The 18012-nt window shown below is 37.3% G+C and overlaps 1 protein-coding gene across 1 annotated transcript in view; it reads right to left on the bottom strand.

Moving 5' to 3' along the window:
• Positions 1-18012, bottom strand: part of CERS3 (ceramide synthase 3) — a 189430-nt gene that overhangs the window by 76647 nt on the left and 94771 nt on the right. The window contains exons 3-6 of the mRNA XM_058294623.2: positions 15228-15345; positions 10259-10377; positions 6433-6490; positions 5945-5995 (exon numbers count right to left, since the gene is read on the bottom strand). Of these exons, the coding sequence (XP_058150606.1) occupies positions 5945-5995; positions 6433-6490; positions 10259-10377; positions 15228-15345 (346 nt within the window). The remainder of the gene's footprint in view (positions 1-5944; positions 5996-6432; positions 6491-10258; positions 10378-15227; positions 15346-18012) is intronic.

The following is an 18012-nucleotide window of genomic DNA, read 5'->3' as shown; positions in this document are numbered from 1 at the left end:
ATCTTGTGGTAGGCGGTAGTTTCTTAAACCTTACACCTAAAGCACAAGCAACAAAAGAAAAAATAGATAAATGTTACCTCCTCAATATTAAACACTTTTGCACTTCAAAGAACTTTGTTAAAAGGGTGAAAAGGCAGTTGATTCAATGGGAGAAAATATTTGGCAATCACATATCCAATAAGGGTTTAATATCCATGATAAAAAGATCATACAACTCAACAATAAAAAGACAAACTACCCCCCCAAAAAATGGGCAAAAAACTTGAAAAAACAACTGTTTAAAGAAGAAATACAAATCACAAAGAAACACATGAAAAAATGTTCACCATCGCTAGCAATTAGAAAAATACAAATCAAAACTACAGTGTGTATCATTTTACACCTATTAGACTGGCCACTCTTAAAAAGTCAGAAAACTGTAACTGTTGGAGAGGATGTGGAGAGAAAGGAATGCTTATTTACTGTTGGTGGGAATGTAGACTGGAAAAGCCACTGTGGAGGGCTGGCAGTTTCTAAGGAAGTTGAATATAGACTTGCCATATGACCTGGCAATACCATTACTAGGTATATACCGAGAAGAACTAAGAGCAGAGACATGAACGGACATCTGTACACCAATGTTCGTAGCATTTGCTAAAAGTTGGCAGTTGTGCCCATGTGCCCATCAACTGAAGAATGGATAAACAAATTGAGGTATATTCATGAAATGGAATATTATGCAGCAATAAGAAGAAATGAAGTTGTGAGGCATATGACAACATGGATGAACCTGGAGGACATTATGTTGCATGAAGCAAGCCAGACACAAAAGGACAAATACTGTATAATTGTGCTATTATGAACTAAATATATTGAGCAAACGTATGTAGTTAATAATTAGAATACAGGTCACCAGAAAATAGAAAAGGGTAGAGAATGAAAAGCTGACGGTTAACCTGTGTATAATTGTCAAGAAGGTTGGTTTCAAATATTTGGAAATGAATAGAAATGGTGAAAGCATATCATGATGTTTGTAACTAGCAGAGTTATTATATGGTTATGACAGTGGTTGAAAGAGAAACTCTAAGGTCAGGTATATTACTAGAAGAAAAGCTAAAAACTGTAACATGGGACTATATAACTTAGTAAACCCTCATGTAAAACACAAATATGAGTGTTATTGCATATATAAGACTGTTTCTACAAAACATAAATACAAATATACTAGAGAGAAGGAAAAAGAGTAGCAGCTGTACGATGGGAAGCATAGAGAGATTGAGAAGTGAGTTTGGTTTGTTTTTATTATTATTATCATTGGAATAATGAAATTGCTTTAAAAATGAAGTGATGAATGCACAAATATGTGAATACACTGAATACCATTTATTGCACACTTTGGATAGATTTATGCTTTATTAAAAAGTATCAACAAAATTGATTTGTTGAAAAACGATAGTACAATTGTAAGAAATTTGTTAAAAAATAATATCATCAATTGTAACAAATGCTCCACCAATGCTAGGTGTTGCTGGTTGGGTGGGTAAGGGAATGCTGTGTTTTATGCATGATTGTTCTGTAAACCCACAACTTCTCTAGCAAAAATTAAAAAAAAAAAAAGAGTGAGTGCAGCAAGAGGAAAGGACAGATACATTTAAGGACTAATTAGACAAGGAAGATCTATAAAGATAACTGAGAAGGAACATTGAGAAAGAAAGGAGGAAAGAGGGAGAATGGGGTATCCTGGAAACCAAAGAAAGGGGACAGATTTAGGAAGGAGAGGGAGTGCCGTCTACTTTCTGCATGGGAAGCTCCCTGATTCATGAATCACTCAATAAAACTGTGAGATCCTAAAAAAAAAAAGGTAGGAAAAAAGAAAGTAGGAAAGAAAGAAAGAACAAAAGAGGAAAAAGGAAGGGAGGACTGCCTAATGTCAGTTGTGTTTAATCATGGCCCCTTTGCAGCTGAGCATTGCGTTTTGAGCACTGAAACCAGATGGAGTAAGTTAAGGAGTGAAGGGAAAGAGAAGGGGTGGAGTCTGGGAGTATAGACTTCTCTTTCAAAGTGTCCAGCTGGGAAAGTGAACTGAGAAGTATGACAGAACCAGGTGAAGGAAGCAGGTCTGCATTCTTGCTCAAATAGAGTAAACTAAGAAAAAAAAAGAACTTGGAAACATATTTCAAGGCTTTTTATTTCTGAAAGGGCAGACAATTTAAATATTTTGTTTAAACGTTAATAAAACTATAACAGGTATAATGGACTTATTTTATTTATTGAGAGCTAAATTGGAAAATCAATTTTAAAATCTTTACTTAAGAACAATGGCAGGTCTGTTTAGCTGGTCCCACAATTTCCTTTATTTAATGTTTCTTGAATACTACTCAAAATCTGATATCCTGACCTTATTTCCAGTGAGAGGGTGGTGATCAGAATTGGCTCATTCTCAAATGTGGTAGTAATAAAATATGTACAATTATTTAAGGACTCCAAAAATCTCTTCTGAAAGGAGGGAATTTTTATAGGTAGAAGTCTTCTTAGAGTATTATAATTGGGGGCAAAAGTGCTCACTTTAGCTGAGTTGAGGCATTATATAAGTTGGTGTGATAGACTGTTACATTAATAACCCCCGATGAATCATACCTTCTAATATCCAGGCTATTATGTAGTCTTCTCCCACAATGACCCTGGGCTTGATTCTGGGCTTTGACCAATAGGACATAAGCAAATATGATTCAAGTAAAGACCTCACAAGCACTATGTAAGAAAACCCAAATTATCGTCAGAGAGGCCACAATGAAGAGAATCAAGGTGCCAACTGCCAAATATATAAATGGGCCACCCAGGACATAAGCCATCCTCTATCTAATCTGCCAATTGACTACAAATGAACTGAACTAATAGCATACAGAGTAGAAGAACTGTTCAGCTGAGCCTAGTTCAAATTGTTAATCCACAATATGAGCAAATAAATGGTTGTTTTAAGGTACTAAATTTTGGGGATGGTTTGTTATGCATCAATAGATAACTGAGAAGGTTAAGAGAAAGTTGGCGGTGGAAGATGATAGCATTGCGGTTTGGCCTGTATAATGTCTAGGTCCCTTTATGGTATAACCTTTAGTTCATTAATGCTGAAGCTAAAACAATAAAATGACTAAGTTTTCTGGTCAAATCATCATCCTTGATAAGGCCATAAAAGAATGAGACAAAGTTTCTGCTTTCCTCTATAACACATAAGTCTGTATCAGACTAATCCTCCTTTTGAGAACAACTGAAAAATCTCCGGCCCCCAGTACCTCAAATAAATAAATAAATATAAATAAAAAATAGAGAAGCAGATGTGGCTCAAGCAGTTGGGCACCCATCCACCACATGGGGGGTCCCAGGTTTGGTTCCTGGAGCCTCCTAAAGAAGACAAGCAAGACAGTGAGCTGATGTGATAGGCTGGTACCACAAGTTGACACAATAAGGAGACACAACGAGAGACACAATAATCAGGGAGCGGAGGTTGCTCAAGTGATCAGGTGCTTCCCTCCCACATGGAAGGTCCTGGGTTCAGTTCCCAGTGCCTCCTTAAAAAAGATGAGCAGACACAGAGAGCACACAATGAACAGACACAGAGAGCAGACAGTGAATGCAAACAATGGAGTTTTGGGGGTAGAAATAAATAAGTAAAATAAATCTTTAAAATAAATAAATAGACAAAAAATAAAAAGTTATCAAGCAATAGGAACAAGAAAGAAAACAGACCAGTGGGTAATCAATATACACACTATACTGGATTTATCAGGCCAGGACTTTAACTTTAAAAAATACATCAAAAGATGAAAACTTCAGTAAAGAACTGGAATCCATAAAAAGGAATTAAATGAAAATTTAAGAACTGAAAAACACAACTGAAATTAAGAACTCAAAAGATGTACTAGCACATTAGACACAGCTGGATAAAAAGCACTAGTGAACTAGAAGATGTCAGTAGAAAATATCCAGAACAGAGAAGGATCTGAAATTTTACCACATTTGAAGGCTAACAAGTCAGCTTGCCACAAATACAGAGTTGCTCGTATAAGACACAAGACTCCTGGGTCAAAGATAAAAGACAGGTTATTACTTCCAGTAATAGCAGTAGCCAAAGTCTCAGCACTTGGGCCAATTCTCCAGTCCTCAATTTCTATAGGGAAAAGGAAAAAGGGGTCAGATGACACCTGCATACACAATGGATTCCAGTATAAGATGGGAACTCTGAGCTAGGGAACCCAAATCTTTATAATGGGCAGAAACATGCCTGCTTTTTGCTATAGAGGGAGACATTATCTCTATCTTCCAAGGCTGTTTGAAAAGATAGTACAGAACAAAAAGCAGTCAGTACTTCACTTGAGAAGACATGCAGAAATGTAAGAGACGTATTGAGAATTGCCTCTCAACAGAAAGAGAGGGCAGAAGGAATATTGAAATAAGAAACATGACAAATGGAACCCAGTGTAAAGCTCTTACATACTAACACACTTAAAACTGGAATCTCAGAAGGAAAGGAGAGAGAGAATACTTTAGAAGCAATGGCTGATAATTTTTCAAAACTGAATATATCAAGTGACTGAGTCAAGAAAAACTAAAAACCCTAAGTAAGATAAAGTCACAGAAAACAACTATGCATATAATAAAACTGCTAAAAATCAAAGACAAAGAGAAAATACTAAAATAAATCTGAATAAAAAAATGCCATTATATTCAAAGAAGCAAAAATAAGATTGGTAGCTGAATTCTTAAAGGGACTGATGGAAGCCAGAAAACAATGGAATACCATTATTAAAGTGCTGAAGGAAATTAAAATGATTTAGAATTCTATAGCCAGCAAAAATACCTTTTTAAAAAGTGAAGGCAGGGAAGCGTCTGTGGCTAAGTCAGATGAGCTCCTCTCTGCCATACTGGAGGCCCTCGGTTCGCGTCCCAGGGCCTCCTTGTGAAGGCAGGCTTGCCCACATGTCGTGGAGCACCGCCCAGCCCGCAAGTGCTGCGGAGCGCATCCCAGCCTGCAGATGCCGCGGAGAGCTGACTCAGCAAAAGGTGATGCAACAGAAAGAAGGAAGACAAGCAAGGACACAGAAGACCCTGCAGTGAATGGACACAGAAAGCAGACAGCAAGCAAGCTGCAAGGGGGGAGGGGAAAATAAATAAAATACAGACACAGAAGAACATACAGCAAAATGGACACAGAGAGCAGAAAGCATGCAAAAAACAGTCACAAGAGGGGGGATAAAAAAAAGGAAAAAAAATGAAGGCAAAATGATGACATTTTCAGATAAGACAAAACTTGACAAACCCATCATTAGGAAAAAAAAGCTAAATAGACTTCTTCAGGCAGAAGGTCAGCCAGAAGGATAATAAACCCAGATAGAAGCACAGAAGCAGGAAGGGAGAAATAGTATAGAAAGGTTAACTTAGCTTATTTACAAAACAATTAGAAAAATTACCTGCAGAGTTTTAAATAAGGAGCATTCTAACAACCTTCAAGTATCTGGAAAGAGGTAAGAGTACTAATTTGTATTAAACTCTAATAAATCAAGGATGCATATGGTAATGTCTAGGAGAATTCCTAAAAGCCTATAAGGATGCATAACTAAGAAGTTAATATATAAAAAGAAATGGAATAATAATGATAAAAAACGTGACTATCCCATATAATGCAGGAAGGTGTAAACGAGCAAAGGAAATGCAATAGGTATAACAAATAGAAAATAAATAGTATGTTGGTAGATTTAAATCCAAATTGTGATTACATTAACTACAAACTAATTAAAGGAATGAAACAAGTGATAGGTAAGTAAGGTTAAGTAAGCTTAGGTACAGAAAGAGCCAAAGGATTGCATAGATGTGGGCACAAAGCAGAAGGAGACTAAGGATCTAACTCGTGGTGCATTTTGAGGGACCTTGGTGCTGAAGTAAGAGAGTGACTAAATCAGAGGGAACTTACCTGTTTGGGATAGTCTGTCCAAACCTCCACCATGTCATATGCCCAAGGTTTCTGGGGGGAAAAAAGAACCAAATAGAAAGAAATAAATTTGTCAGAGTCAAAAGCTGATTTCAAGAGAAAAGATAACCCTTTCCTAATTTCGTTTATAGGGAGCAAAGATACACAGTAAGAAGTAATATTCCTGTTGCTCCTGTTGTGTTTATACATACTCCTGTAGAACACTCCTGTCAAATTCTTATGAATTTGAGACCAATAGGTGGTATGATATTACAAAGGAAATTGTTTCAAACAAGTGAATCTACTAAAAAATTATTTCTGAACCAATTAGATTATTGCTTCTGCAGCAAGAAAATATTATAACAATCTTGAGAGAAATCCCTAAAAACTGGTTATCTTATTGAAAGTATTATATCCTGAAGGAATTCATAGGCAAGAATTTTCAAAAGTAAAGAGAAATTCCAATGAAAGATATCAAAAAGATCACTTACATCGTAAAGAAATGCAATTCCAGCAACAGTAATCATTAAGTAAAATGTAAATCGCCAGCTGCCAAAAGAAAGAAAAGTCTTTAATGCTCTTGTAAAGGTGGCAGATGTCTACAGAGAAAAACATTTGGAAAGAATATATATTCTGGAATCAGACAAATCCAGGTTCATATATCCTGGTTCTGCCATTTATTAAGTGTCTATAGGCTTAGGAACATCACTTAGCCTCAGGAAAACTTAGCTTCCTCATCTGTAAAATGTGAATAACAAAAGTTAACTCAAAAGGTAAAAGAAGTGAAGATAATGTGTGAAGAACATCTATCATAGTGCCTAGTGTAATGTAAGCAGCTATAATTATATATAATTATATATAATTATAATTATTAAAATGCCTAGCTCAGTTCCTGTTTACTGTGTGTTCCAACAATCAAATGATGGCTGATATTAGTCACCGCCACAAGTAGGAACTGAATCACTTATTTTACCCACATTTAATTACCAGTAAAAAGGTTTTTATGTGGCCAGACTTTAGCTTATTCCCTAAAAGATTCTGAAAGAAAACACTTTTTCTCATATATGGAGGAGATGTATAGATTGAGACTTAAAATACTTATTGACCAATTGGAATGTATGGACCTTATTTATCCTGATTCAAATGAATAAACTGTAAAGAAAATTACAAGACAAAGAAATTTTAACACTTATTGGATATTTGTTATTAAAGAAATCTTTTTTTAGGTAAGACACTAGTATTGTAATTATGTTTAAAGTAAAAGGTCCTTGGCGGCAGACTTGGCCCAGTGGTTAGGACGTCCATCTAACACATGGGAGGTCCACAGTTCAAACCCTGGGCCTCCTTGACCCATGTGGAGCTGGCCCATGCTCAGTGATAATGCATGCAAGGAGTGCTCTGCCACGCAGGCGTGTCCCCCACATAGGGGAGACCCACGCGCAAGAAGTGCACCCTGTGAAGAAGAGCCACCCAGTGCGAAAGAAAGTGCAGCCTGCCCAGGAATGGTGCCACACACAGGGAGAGCTGACACAACAAGATGATGCAGCAAAAAGAAACACAGATTCCCGTGCCGCTGACAACAACAGAAGCAGATAAAGAAGTTGCAGCAAATAGACACAGAGAACAGACAACTGGGGTGGGGGGAAAGGGAGAGAAATAAATAAATAAATCTTTAAAAAAAAAAAAAGTAAAAGGTCCTTATTTTATATGGAATAGGATTTAGGAGTCAATATTAAAGAAAAGTAATCAAGGAAACTCTATGTAGAGATTAGGGTATTTTCAGGCTAATATATCTTCATATTATGGAGGAATTTCTACTTGTTGGAGAGAAATTTGTAAGAGCCAGGTGTCAGAAAATAAGTCTAAGATTTCCAAAAAATGACTGGAGCTCTATATCTTGTGCTATGATATCTGTAGGACATTCCATAGCTGATGGAATAAAGTATAGTCCCTATACAATTAAATAGCTTGGTATTTTGCTTTAGTTTGTGGATTTATTCCATAATAACTATTAACAGTTATCTGGCTTAGAGGAAATTTGTGACATTGCTGAAGAATAACATCAAGCTTACATATTATTTGTGGACCCATTTATTGATTCCTGAATGTATTATATAATACCTGCTTTGTGCCTTTGCCTTATGTGAAACCTGTTGCCCTCATATCTACTTTTTCTTATGGAAATCTAACCCATTCTTCAAGGTCCAGCTCATGTCTCACTTCCTCTAAACAACCTTTTACTTCTCTAGCCTTATTGATGCCATCTCTTCTGAATTTCTATAATGTATCTAAAATAAACTATCTGTGTGTAAACATTCCCATGTGTTATTGGGGTGGAATAGATACTATGGTTTCATTTCTGATGGTCTGGTTTGCCTTTTGCCTAATTAGCATCTTTATTCTAGTGACCATACATGCCTTATGTTGTTCCTTCCCTCTTAAAATCTAGAACTCCATACAATCTACTATGGTGCTAAGTACAGAGAAGGTACTCCAACATATACTTCTGCCCAGACTGACTGATTGATAAAGGTAACTCAGAATTTCCTGAACTCTGGTCAGACTTTCAATGGATTCATTGGCTTTATCAGATTCCCAAATGTGTGTTTGGGAATCTGTTGATCCAAACAGTTACTTGATGTAGGGGATTCTCTGCTTGCTAAGAGGCAAGGGGGCATACTTTCATTATGTGTTAGCAAACAGTGCAAAGGAGCAGAAGAGAATCAGAAGCATTCAAAAGACGTGAGTGCAATGGCTAGATGACCCTGAGCAAACTCCTTACTAGAAGGATGTATAGTTTCTCATTTCTTAAAGGAGGCTAACCCCATCTTCCCTGACTGTCTTATGCCATTGGTGGGAGGACTGAACAAACATTATTTGTAAACTATAATGCATTATAACAATTAAGAAATTACCAGAGATTTTCACTGGAATATGATTCAGCTCAGAGGTAAATAATAAGTTCCTGCCTGATTGAATTTATTTAAGATAAGAATCATTTGCTAGCAAAAATGAATGACAGGAAAAAGGAAGATACAATGTGAGATCAGCTTCAACCTGTACTATTCTGAGGTGATGGTTTAGAGATAAACTCATAATAAGTTGACATCAGTGGCCATGCAATATTAACCAATATTTCAAGTGGGAAAATTCAGAGAGAAGCTGATTAGAAAACAAAATAGGCCTTACACCTCAAGGCACTCTGGGAAAGACAATGGAAGCTTGCAATGAGATGTGAATGTTTGTTTCGAGACACCCTAAAGAATTGGCCTGTCCCTCTCAACATCAGTCAGTGTCACAGTTGGTTTCCTAGTACTTGAGAACTTATAAATAAATTAAAGAAAGTCATTAAAGTTTAGACTTCTCTTAGGCTCCCTGTTAGTTTATTTGAGAATCTTACATCAGCTCCCTGTTCATTTCACCTTCAAAACAAAAATATCTGGTGAAATTCACTAGGCAATGTGAAGGCCTTAAGAAACAGGTAGAAAGAAGGAATTGTACTGGTGTGTAAAATGTGGCACTGAACACAACTAGTATTTGTCTGGGTATAAAGAAGGGGGAACAAAGAACAATGGCCTAGACTACCTTCCTGCCATCAAGGGAGTGAACTAAAGTACCACAACATTTTACAGGGGTTAAAAAAGCAAAACTCGAAATGAAAAATAAATCCAATGGTGCTTCACTTCCCTCAGAATATATTTCAAGTAAAGAGCCCTGTGGAAAAACTTCTACTTGCTGCCCCAGCCCAACCTGATCCTACTGTTCACCAGACTGGGAAAACAAGAGGAACTGGCTGCTCTGTCCATAGGGAGCAGTTGGAGTAATGCTTCTAATTCAGATGGGAAGAAAGTATCTTAATTAGTACCTTGAGAGGGGAACAGACCCTCTCAGACATTCTCTGCTCTGACAATTATAATGAAAGTGGAAACAGGTGATAAAACCTTATGTGATAGGACCAACCTCTCCTGTAAAAAAGATAAACACCATGTTAAGAAATTTTTATGATTTTTCTGTTTTTCAGGATAAGGACATAAATATCTTGTTCATCTCAGAAAATTCACAGCTTGCAAATCACTTTCCATGGATTTTCCCATTTCACAAGAACCCTGAGGGGTAGGTAAAGCAGACACTATTATCTCCGTTTTCTAGAGAAAGAAACTGAAGCCCAGGAAGTAAATGAGTGACTAACCTAAATGCCCTAGTTTTGAGTGAGTGCTGCGTATGAACGCTGCTTCTGTTTCAACATAAGTATTCTCTCTGAGATGACCTTTTTGCTCCTTATAAAATCAGTTTCAAAAGTTTTAACTATCTCCTTACCAAGCTTCCTGGAATTTCCTCATCGTGCAAGTCCTGTCTTGATTCTGCCGAATCCTCAGCCATCTTTCAACTTGGCGCTCCGTCAAGTTACACTTCTTTGCCAGGCCATAGATATCAGTCTGAAAAGGAATGAAACAAATGGATGAATGATAAACAACAGGGTCAGAATGGCAGGCAATTCAAGATAGTACAATCGGGTCATAAGAGTTGATGCTTGGGATATGAGAGAAATTCTGCTACATAATCTTGAGTCAGTGGATTTACCTCTTTTCCTTATGGAACAAAAAAATTCAAAAAGGAGAGTATGTTAGTATCTGAACACTCTGTAGTCAATAATTATTAAGAAAAATTGATTCTCCAGAAGTAAAGGTCAAGTAATATATGTGGCCTCACACATTCAGCTAAAAATCTTTAGTGCTTTCTATGATGCCAGGTAGAGTAGTATAGTTTAAGATGTTTCAAATACAATCTTCTCATTTTTAATATGAAGAAACTGAGACTCTGAATGGTCTAGTAACTTGTCCAAGACCTAAAATTAGTAGCAAAGTGAGGATAAGAACGTAATAATGTGTACTTCGTGTCATCTTACCTGATCTCTCAAATAGCTCCAAAATATAATATAGGAAAACTCACACAGGTATTGGCCATTCACTTTCTTTTTTTTTTCCTAAAGATTTATTTTTTATTTATTTCTCTCCCCTTCCCCACCCACCAGTTGTCTGCTCTCTGTGTTCATTCACTGTGTGTTCTTCTGTGCTGCTTGTATTCTTGTCAGCAGCACCCAGAATCTATCTCTTTCTGTTGCATCACCTTGCTGCGTTAGCTCTCTGCATGTGCGGTGCCACTCTGGGGCAGGCTGCAGTTTTTTCACACGGGGCAGCTCTCCTTATGGGGTGCACTCTTTGCATGTGGGTTTCCCCTATGCAGGGGACACCCTGCGTGGTATAGCACTCCTTACCTGTATCAGCACTGCACGTGGGCCAGCTCACCACATGGGTCAGAAGGCCCTGGGTTTGAACCCTGGACCTCCCAAGTGGTAGGCAGACGCTCTATCACTTTCAATTTAAATCAAATACACAGCCCATTTCAAACTAATCCAAAATAATTCTAATCACAAAAAATCATGATTGCAAAAAATAAATAATGATGACTGATTCTCTTCTGGAAAGCAGATGTAGGCTCTGATTTATAATTGGAAGCAATATTGATGACAAATGGGCTTAAAGGTCACAAACTCAAAGGTCTACCTGGGCAGACTAAGTGGACCAGGTCTGTTTCATAATGAGATTTTAAATCATATTCTTTCAACACAGATATGTTTTATGTGTTAAACCTAAGGTAACAGACTTTACTTCTACAAAGAAATATACTCTTCAATTTGTTTTTGAAATGCCAGCCCTCCTCATCTTTTATTTCCTAATGTGTGTATAAGAAATACTACAATTTCTTCTTAAGTTATTGTCAGAGAAATAAAATTGCATAAAACTGACTCTTGGCTTCAGTGTGGAGAAAATCAGTATGTGCTATTACACATGCATGTAGTAATCAGAAAAGAACATTCCTGTCCCAAAGGGGAAGCTATGTCCAAACTCTGGTTGATGGCTGCCAAAGTGAAATGGCAGACCCAGAACTTGATGTAAAATCACTAGGTGATTTTGTTTTTGTTTTTTTAAATATTGATCATTATCCCAAAGAACAATGGACCCACACAATGAGAACCAAACTAAGGCTGCCTGTGGGCCAGACATACAACTGTGTGTGACCAAGAGTATAGCTTCTGCTATGTTATCATGTATGGTTCATATAATTGTTCAGGAGCACATGGCAACAGTCAATAAAGTTCATAAAGAAGCAACCACACTGAAGACTGACAAAGGACTAATTGCTGCCTCTATCTATTAAACTGCTAGTCTATAACTTAATCTGAAGAGAGGATGTAGCCCATATCATACCCTTTTCCTATAAATTGTCCTCTCTAATACCTGATTTTGAGGATATTGAGTTGAAAGCTATTTATTGGCCTAGTTCTTGCATGTACTGTGCAGGGCACTGGAGATCTAAATGAACAGGACTGACATGGACCTTACCTTCACAGGATAAAGTCTTCCTAGTAAGTAAGTCAGAAAATAAAACAAGGAATTATAGTAAAATATGATGAGCATGAAGATAGGGGAAGTATGAGGTACCATATAACCTAACTTTATGTAAGCAGTTACTGCAGGTTACACTTAAGCTGAACCCTGACATGACTAAGAATGACAAGGTGAAGAAGGAAAGGGTCCTGGCAAGGGACCAGCAAGTGAGGTAGTCTGGAGAAGAAAGCAAGCATCAGAAGAGAACTCTTAAGGAACAGAGAAAGCCTCTTTCACAGCAACATACAGAGAGGAAAGGAGGAAAGATGATGCTAAATTATCTTCAAGGAGGCCTTTGCCTTGAGTTTATCCTGTCAGTTACAGTAAGTTTGCATTTTAAAAATCTTCCTTTTGAATAGTGTAAAGACTGAATGAGCAGGAATTAGCCTAGAGGCAGAAACCATGTTCATTTTGCTCTTCTGTCTTAGGCCTGTATTCTCAAAATAGAGGTCCTCATCCTCTAGACTGGACAATGGAGGTTGGGAGACACTAAGCAAGAGAGTGCCATTCTCACACTCCTCTGCAGGAAGAAAAGAGTGTAGCAGGTGTAAAGGCAAAAGAATACGGGAACTGAAAATAGAAGATCCAGTTTTACTACTTCTGAGCTATTTAGTCTTGAGCATTGTACTTAAAGTCTGACTCTCTGTGGGAATGGGGATATTAGCAATGACAGTTTGCCACCAACCTAACAAAAATGGTTTGAGGATCCAGGGGATTCATGGATGTGTAAATAATATATAAATATCATGTGCTATGTTGATGTAGCATATTTTTATGACCAGAGAAAAGAGACTATGGGCTAATAAAGTATTCCTTTACTTCTTTAATAATTTCAAAACATGAAACATTATATCCAAAACAGAGGATATAATTCTAGGAATTCTCCTCCAGTAAAGATGTCTGTTGCTTCATCCACAGCAGGACATATTCAGCAATGCCACAGAACTATATTCTATAAGTTCGTAGACTGATAGAGCCCTGGGTCTAGCTTTCCAGTTTCAAATGTTTCATTCATTCATTCAAAAATATTTAATGAGTCTCCACTACATGCCAGGCACTAGTCTAGGCAATGGAAATTCAACAGTGACAAAAGAAATTGAAGTCCTTGCCCTCATTCTAGAATTTTTTCAGATCTGAGAACAATCCAATGTGGGTTCAATTCCGCAACTTTTACAAATATTTCCTTAATAAATGCATCTTTAAGATAGCTACATTACATGATTTGAAGCATTTTTTTTTCTATTTTGGAGTACAGATGAATCAAGTCAAAAGTCAGTCTTAGAAATACTGGCAATAATATTATTAGGATAGAAAACCCCTGCAAACAAAAGTCTCTAGGAGGATTTTCTTTAGTTAATGTATGAAACAAGCATTTATTAACACCTGCAATACACTAACAGTTGACAAGGTGTTATGAGAAGGGAAACAAACATGTTTAAGAAACAAATTCTGTCCTTTTGGTATAATCATTGAGTTGAGAAGACATACAAAAATAGCTCCTATAGAAATCTGTAGATGATAGTACAAAATTAATGGTAAAGAATAATAGCTAAGCTTTAATGAACATTTAAACCAAGTACTTATTGTGTATTAATTCAGTCCTCACAAGAGCCCTATGAGCTGAGAACTATTTATGCTCAATTCACTGAGGAGGATCTGGGGTCACAGAAAGGTTCATATGCCCACATCTACACACGGAGTCTGCAGCAGAGCCACAATCTGAACCCGCATCTATCCTTCCCTCCATACTTATGGTCACTTCATTACATACTGCTGCAAGTGTTCAGAAGTGGAGAGTGAAGGGAAAGCCTCTCAAGCAGAGCCTCCAGGAGAAGTAGAATGGCTTGAAGGAAGAACAAGATTGGGGGCCAAAAGACCTGGCTTCCTGATGTTGTTAATGAATGAAAGTGTGGGAGGGGTATGGAGTGGGGCATATGGGACTCCCCTATATTTTTAATGTAACATTTATGTAATCTAAAGTATCTTTTTTTAAAAAAAAACAAAAAATTTTATTTAAAAAAAAAAAGGCCTGGCTTCTTCACTAAAACAAAACCCTCTTTGAAGGTAGAGGAATCAACCACTCTCTGGCTCTCACATATCTAACCTGTGAAAAAAACTGGTCTAGATGAGGTTTTTGCTCCAAAATTGTTTGAATCTATTAATGATACAAAGTTAGCAAACTGGAAGGCCCTTACGGATAAGAGTAACTGCTTTTGGGTCAGTCTTAAAGACCACATTTCTTTAGACCTCTTCTAGAACTACACATTTGCCTATTCTGTATCATTTCTCAGTGTTTCTACTGAAGGAAACTCTGTTCCCCTGTTATTACATTTTATCATGTAACAGAATGATGGATCTGTTGGCTAGAGCTGTTGGGCTGTATCATGGCTCTCTCATGGTGATAAAAGGTGCCCCCAATGAACACTTTCATAAAGTATATTACATATATTATGTACAGCGATGGTGTCACAATAAGCAAAAGTGTCAGCGATGTGATATTCTGCCCTAAAGATTATCTTTTATGATCTGTACACTTTGTGTATATATTCTACTATTAAAAACTAATTTTTGATCTTTATGCTCAATTCTTGGCATTGATTCTTAGCTCAGCTACTAATATTTTTTGTTTATTTTATATTATAAAATTAATTTGGTAGTTTATGTTATACTTGTGATACTATATGACCTGTCAACAGAGCAAAGAAATAAATCCAATAAATTAAATCATTTACCAGTTAAGTGGAACAGATTTCTTGCAGAGATGAGGTAAGCCTCAGATGACTGATTGAAACATTAAGAAAGATTTTTCAATACAAAAGGAAAAAATTTGTACTTACTTGAGATGGCTGTCTTGTGGACTGTTTGAAAAAATTCTCTAAGACATTATTTGGTGTAATCCTCTTTTGCACTATTTCTTTAATGCCAAGTGATTTTGCTAGAGGTATAGCAACAAGCCTACAAAAGCATGAAAAGAAAGTAAGTTCAAAACCTGAAACTGTACCCACAAAAATACCCCAAAACTGAAGGTATTACTTTAGATTTCATATAAATGATAAATTGTTTGTTCATATTGTCATTGGGTTGCCCTCAGCCAACATCTGCCTCATGGAAATCCAAGAACAGTATATTTTCAAACCTTATTTATAAGCAACAGCTTAAAAAATAAAACACACGATTCTAAAATTCATTTTTTTGAAGTCCAAATATATTTATACAGGAGAGCTTGGAAATTAGGATTGCTTTCCACTTATAGTTTCATTTTTAAGATTTCCAGACATTAAAGTAAATAATAGTTTTGTTTAAAAAAAAGTTTTATTTGGTGGTATTAAAGAAATTAGTATACCCTACTTCAAGTACTAACATATTAAAAGATGGCATGCAATGTTTGCCCTGGGAGCTAGCAATGGACTAAAGAGATCTGACTCTCTCAATCACCCTTCCTATTGGTTGCTGAGGATGCAAATGGGAGTGGACTTATCTCCTATCTGAGAGAAGGAGAGGGCTGTCAGCAAAAGTTGGGGAACAGCTTCTGAGAAAGTTTGAATTGTGAGACTCTGAATAACTTCCAGGCAGAATTCTCTGTCACACTGCAGCAAAACACACTCTAGTCAAGTTTTGAACTGAGAGGGTTGACCCTCTCAACTGACCAAGGAAGTGCATGTGAGAAAATGAAAAGTGAATTAGGGAAGCAGAAGTGTCTCAAACAGATAGACACCCACCTATCACATGGGAGGTCCCAGGTTTGGTTTCTGGTGCCTCCTAAAGAAGACAAGCAAGACAGTGAGCTGATGTGACAGGATGACGCAGCAAACTGATGCAATGAGATGATGCGGCAAGATGACACTGTGAGATGACACAGTGAAGATTCACAATGAGAAATGCAACAAGCAGGAAGCAGAGGTGGTTCAACTGATTGGGTGCCTCTGTCCCACATGGGAGGCCCCAGGTTCAGTTCCCAGTGTCTCCTAAAAAGAAGACGAGTACACAATGAACAGAGTGCAAACAGTGAGAACAAACAGTGGGGGGTGGGGTAAGGAATAAATAAATAAAAAACCTTTTTAAAAAAGAAAATTAGTAAGAGAGTCTCTTTCAGCTTTTACAGCCTCCCTCCCCAAGGCCCTTGGAAGTGGTCTGCAACCCATAACTGGGTCCAGGGCCCAAATTAAGAAACTAACAAGGACAATCCTAAAGATGTAGAAGAGATTGAACTAAGAATGAAAGAATGGCAGTAACACATAGCTTCAGGCCACTAAATCACTACAAAAGAGAGAAATTGAGCATCTGAGTAAATTCACCATCATAATCAGATGCCTAGGCATCAACAAAAAATCATAAGCCATACTAAGAAAATGGACAAAATGACTCAAGCGAAGGAATAAATCAAAACCTCAAATGAGACACAGGATTTGAAACAACTTATCAATGAGATTCATACAAATTTCCAAAATCAAATTAATGAGTTGAAAGACAATATGGCTAAAGAGATAAAAGGACATCAAGAAGATACTGAGCAAGCACAAAGAAGACTTTAAAAACCTGAAGAGAAAAATAGCAGCGCTGAAGGGGATGAAAACATAATAGGTGAGATTAAAAAACAAAACAAAAACATTAGAGCATACAACAGCAGACTTGAAGTGACAGAAGAAAGAATATGTGATACAGAAGACAGAACAGCTATGATCGAAGAAAAAGAAGAACAGAGAGGAAAGAATGGGAAAATTTGAACAGGGCCTGAAGGAATTGAAAGGTAACAGGAAGTGCAACAACACCTGTGTCAAGAGAGTTCCAGAAAAAGAAGAGAAGGGAAAAGGGATAGAAAGTATTTGAGGATGGGAAGCAGACTTGGTCCAATGGATAGGGCATCTGCCTACCACATAGGAGGCCCATGGTTCAAACCCTGGGCCTCCTTGACCCATGTGGAGCTGGCCTATGCACAGTGCTGATGCATGCAAGGAGTGCTGTGCCATGCAGCAGTGTCCCCCGCATAGAGGAGCCCCACGTGCAAGGAATGCACCCTGTAAGGAGAGCCGCCCAGTGTGAAAGAAAGTGCAGCCTGCCGAAGAATGGTGCCACACACAAGGAGAGCTGACACAACAAGATGATGCAACAAAAAGAAACACAGATTCCCGGTGCCACTGATACAGAAGTGGTCAAAGAAGAACACATAGTGAATGGACACAGAGAGCAGACAACTGGGGGGGGGGGGGCGGGCAGGAAGGGGAGAGAAATAAATAAAAAACAAATTTAAAAAAAAAGGAACAAACTAAATCTTAAGACAAAACATAGGATTTGAGGCAAATAATCACAGATATCCAAACAAATCTTCTTAATAAATTGAATTAGATGGCTAAAGAGAATAGGATATTAAGAAGCACTGGTTGAACACAAAAAGAAACAAAATTTGCAAAGAAAAGTAACAGATCTTAGGGGAATGAAAGATACAATGGAAGAGATTATAAATACACTGGAGGCATATAATAGCAGCTTTGAGTTAGTTGAGCACAGAGAAAGTGAGTTGGAGGACAGAGCATCTGAATTTGAAAAGGCAGGAGAACAGAAAGGGAAAAGAATGGAAAGAATGGAAAAAATGGAACAGGGTCTCAGGAAATTGAACGACAATGT

This window comes from Dasypus novemcinctus, chromosome 3 (assembly GCF_030445035.2).
Source record: "Dasypus novemcinctus isolate mDasNov1 chromosome 3, mDasNov1.1.hap2, whole genome shotgun sequence".
In the NCBI taxonomy this organism is placed as follows: Eukaryota; Metazoa; Chordata; class Mammalia; order Cingulata; family Dasypodidae; genus Dasypus; species Dasypus novemcinctus.
The sequence above is the reverse complement of the archived record's forward strand: the minus strand, read 5'-3'. Positions and strand labels throughout refer to the sequence as shown.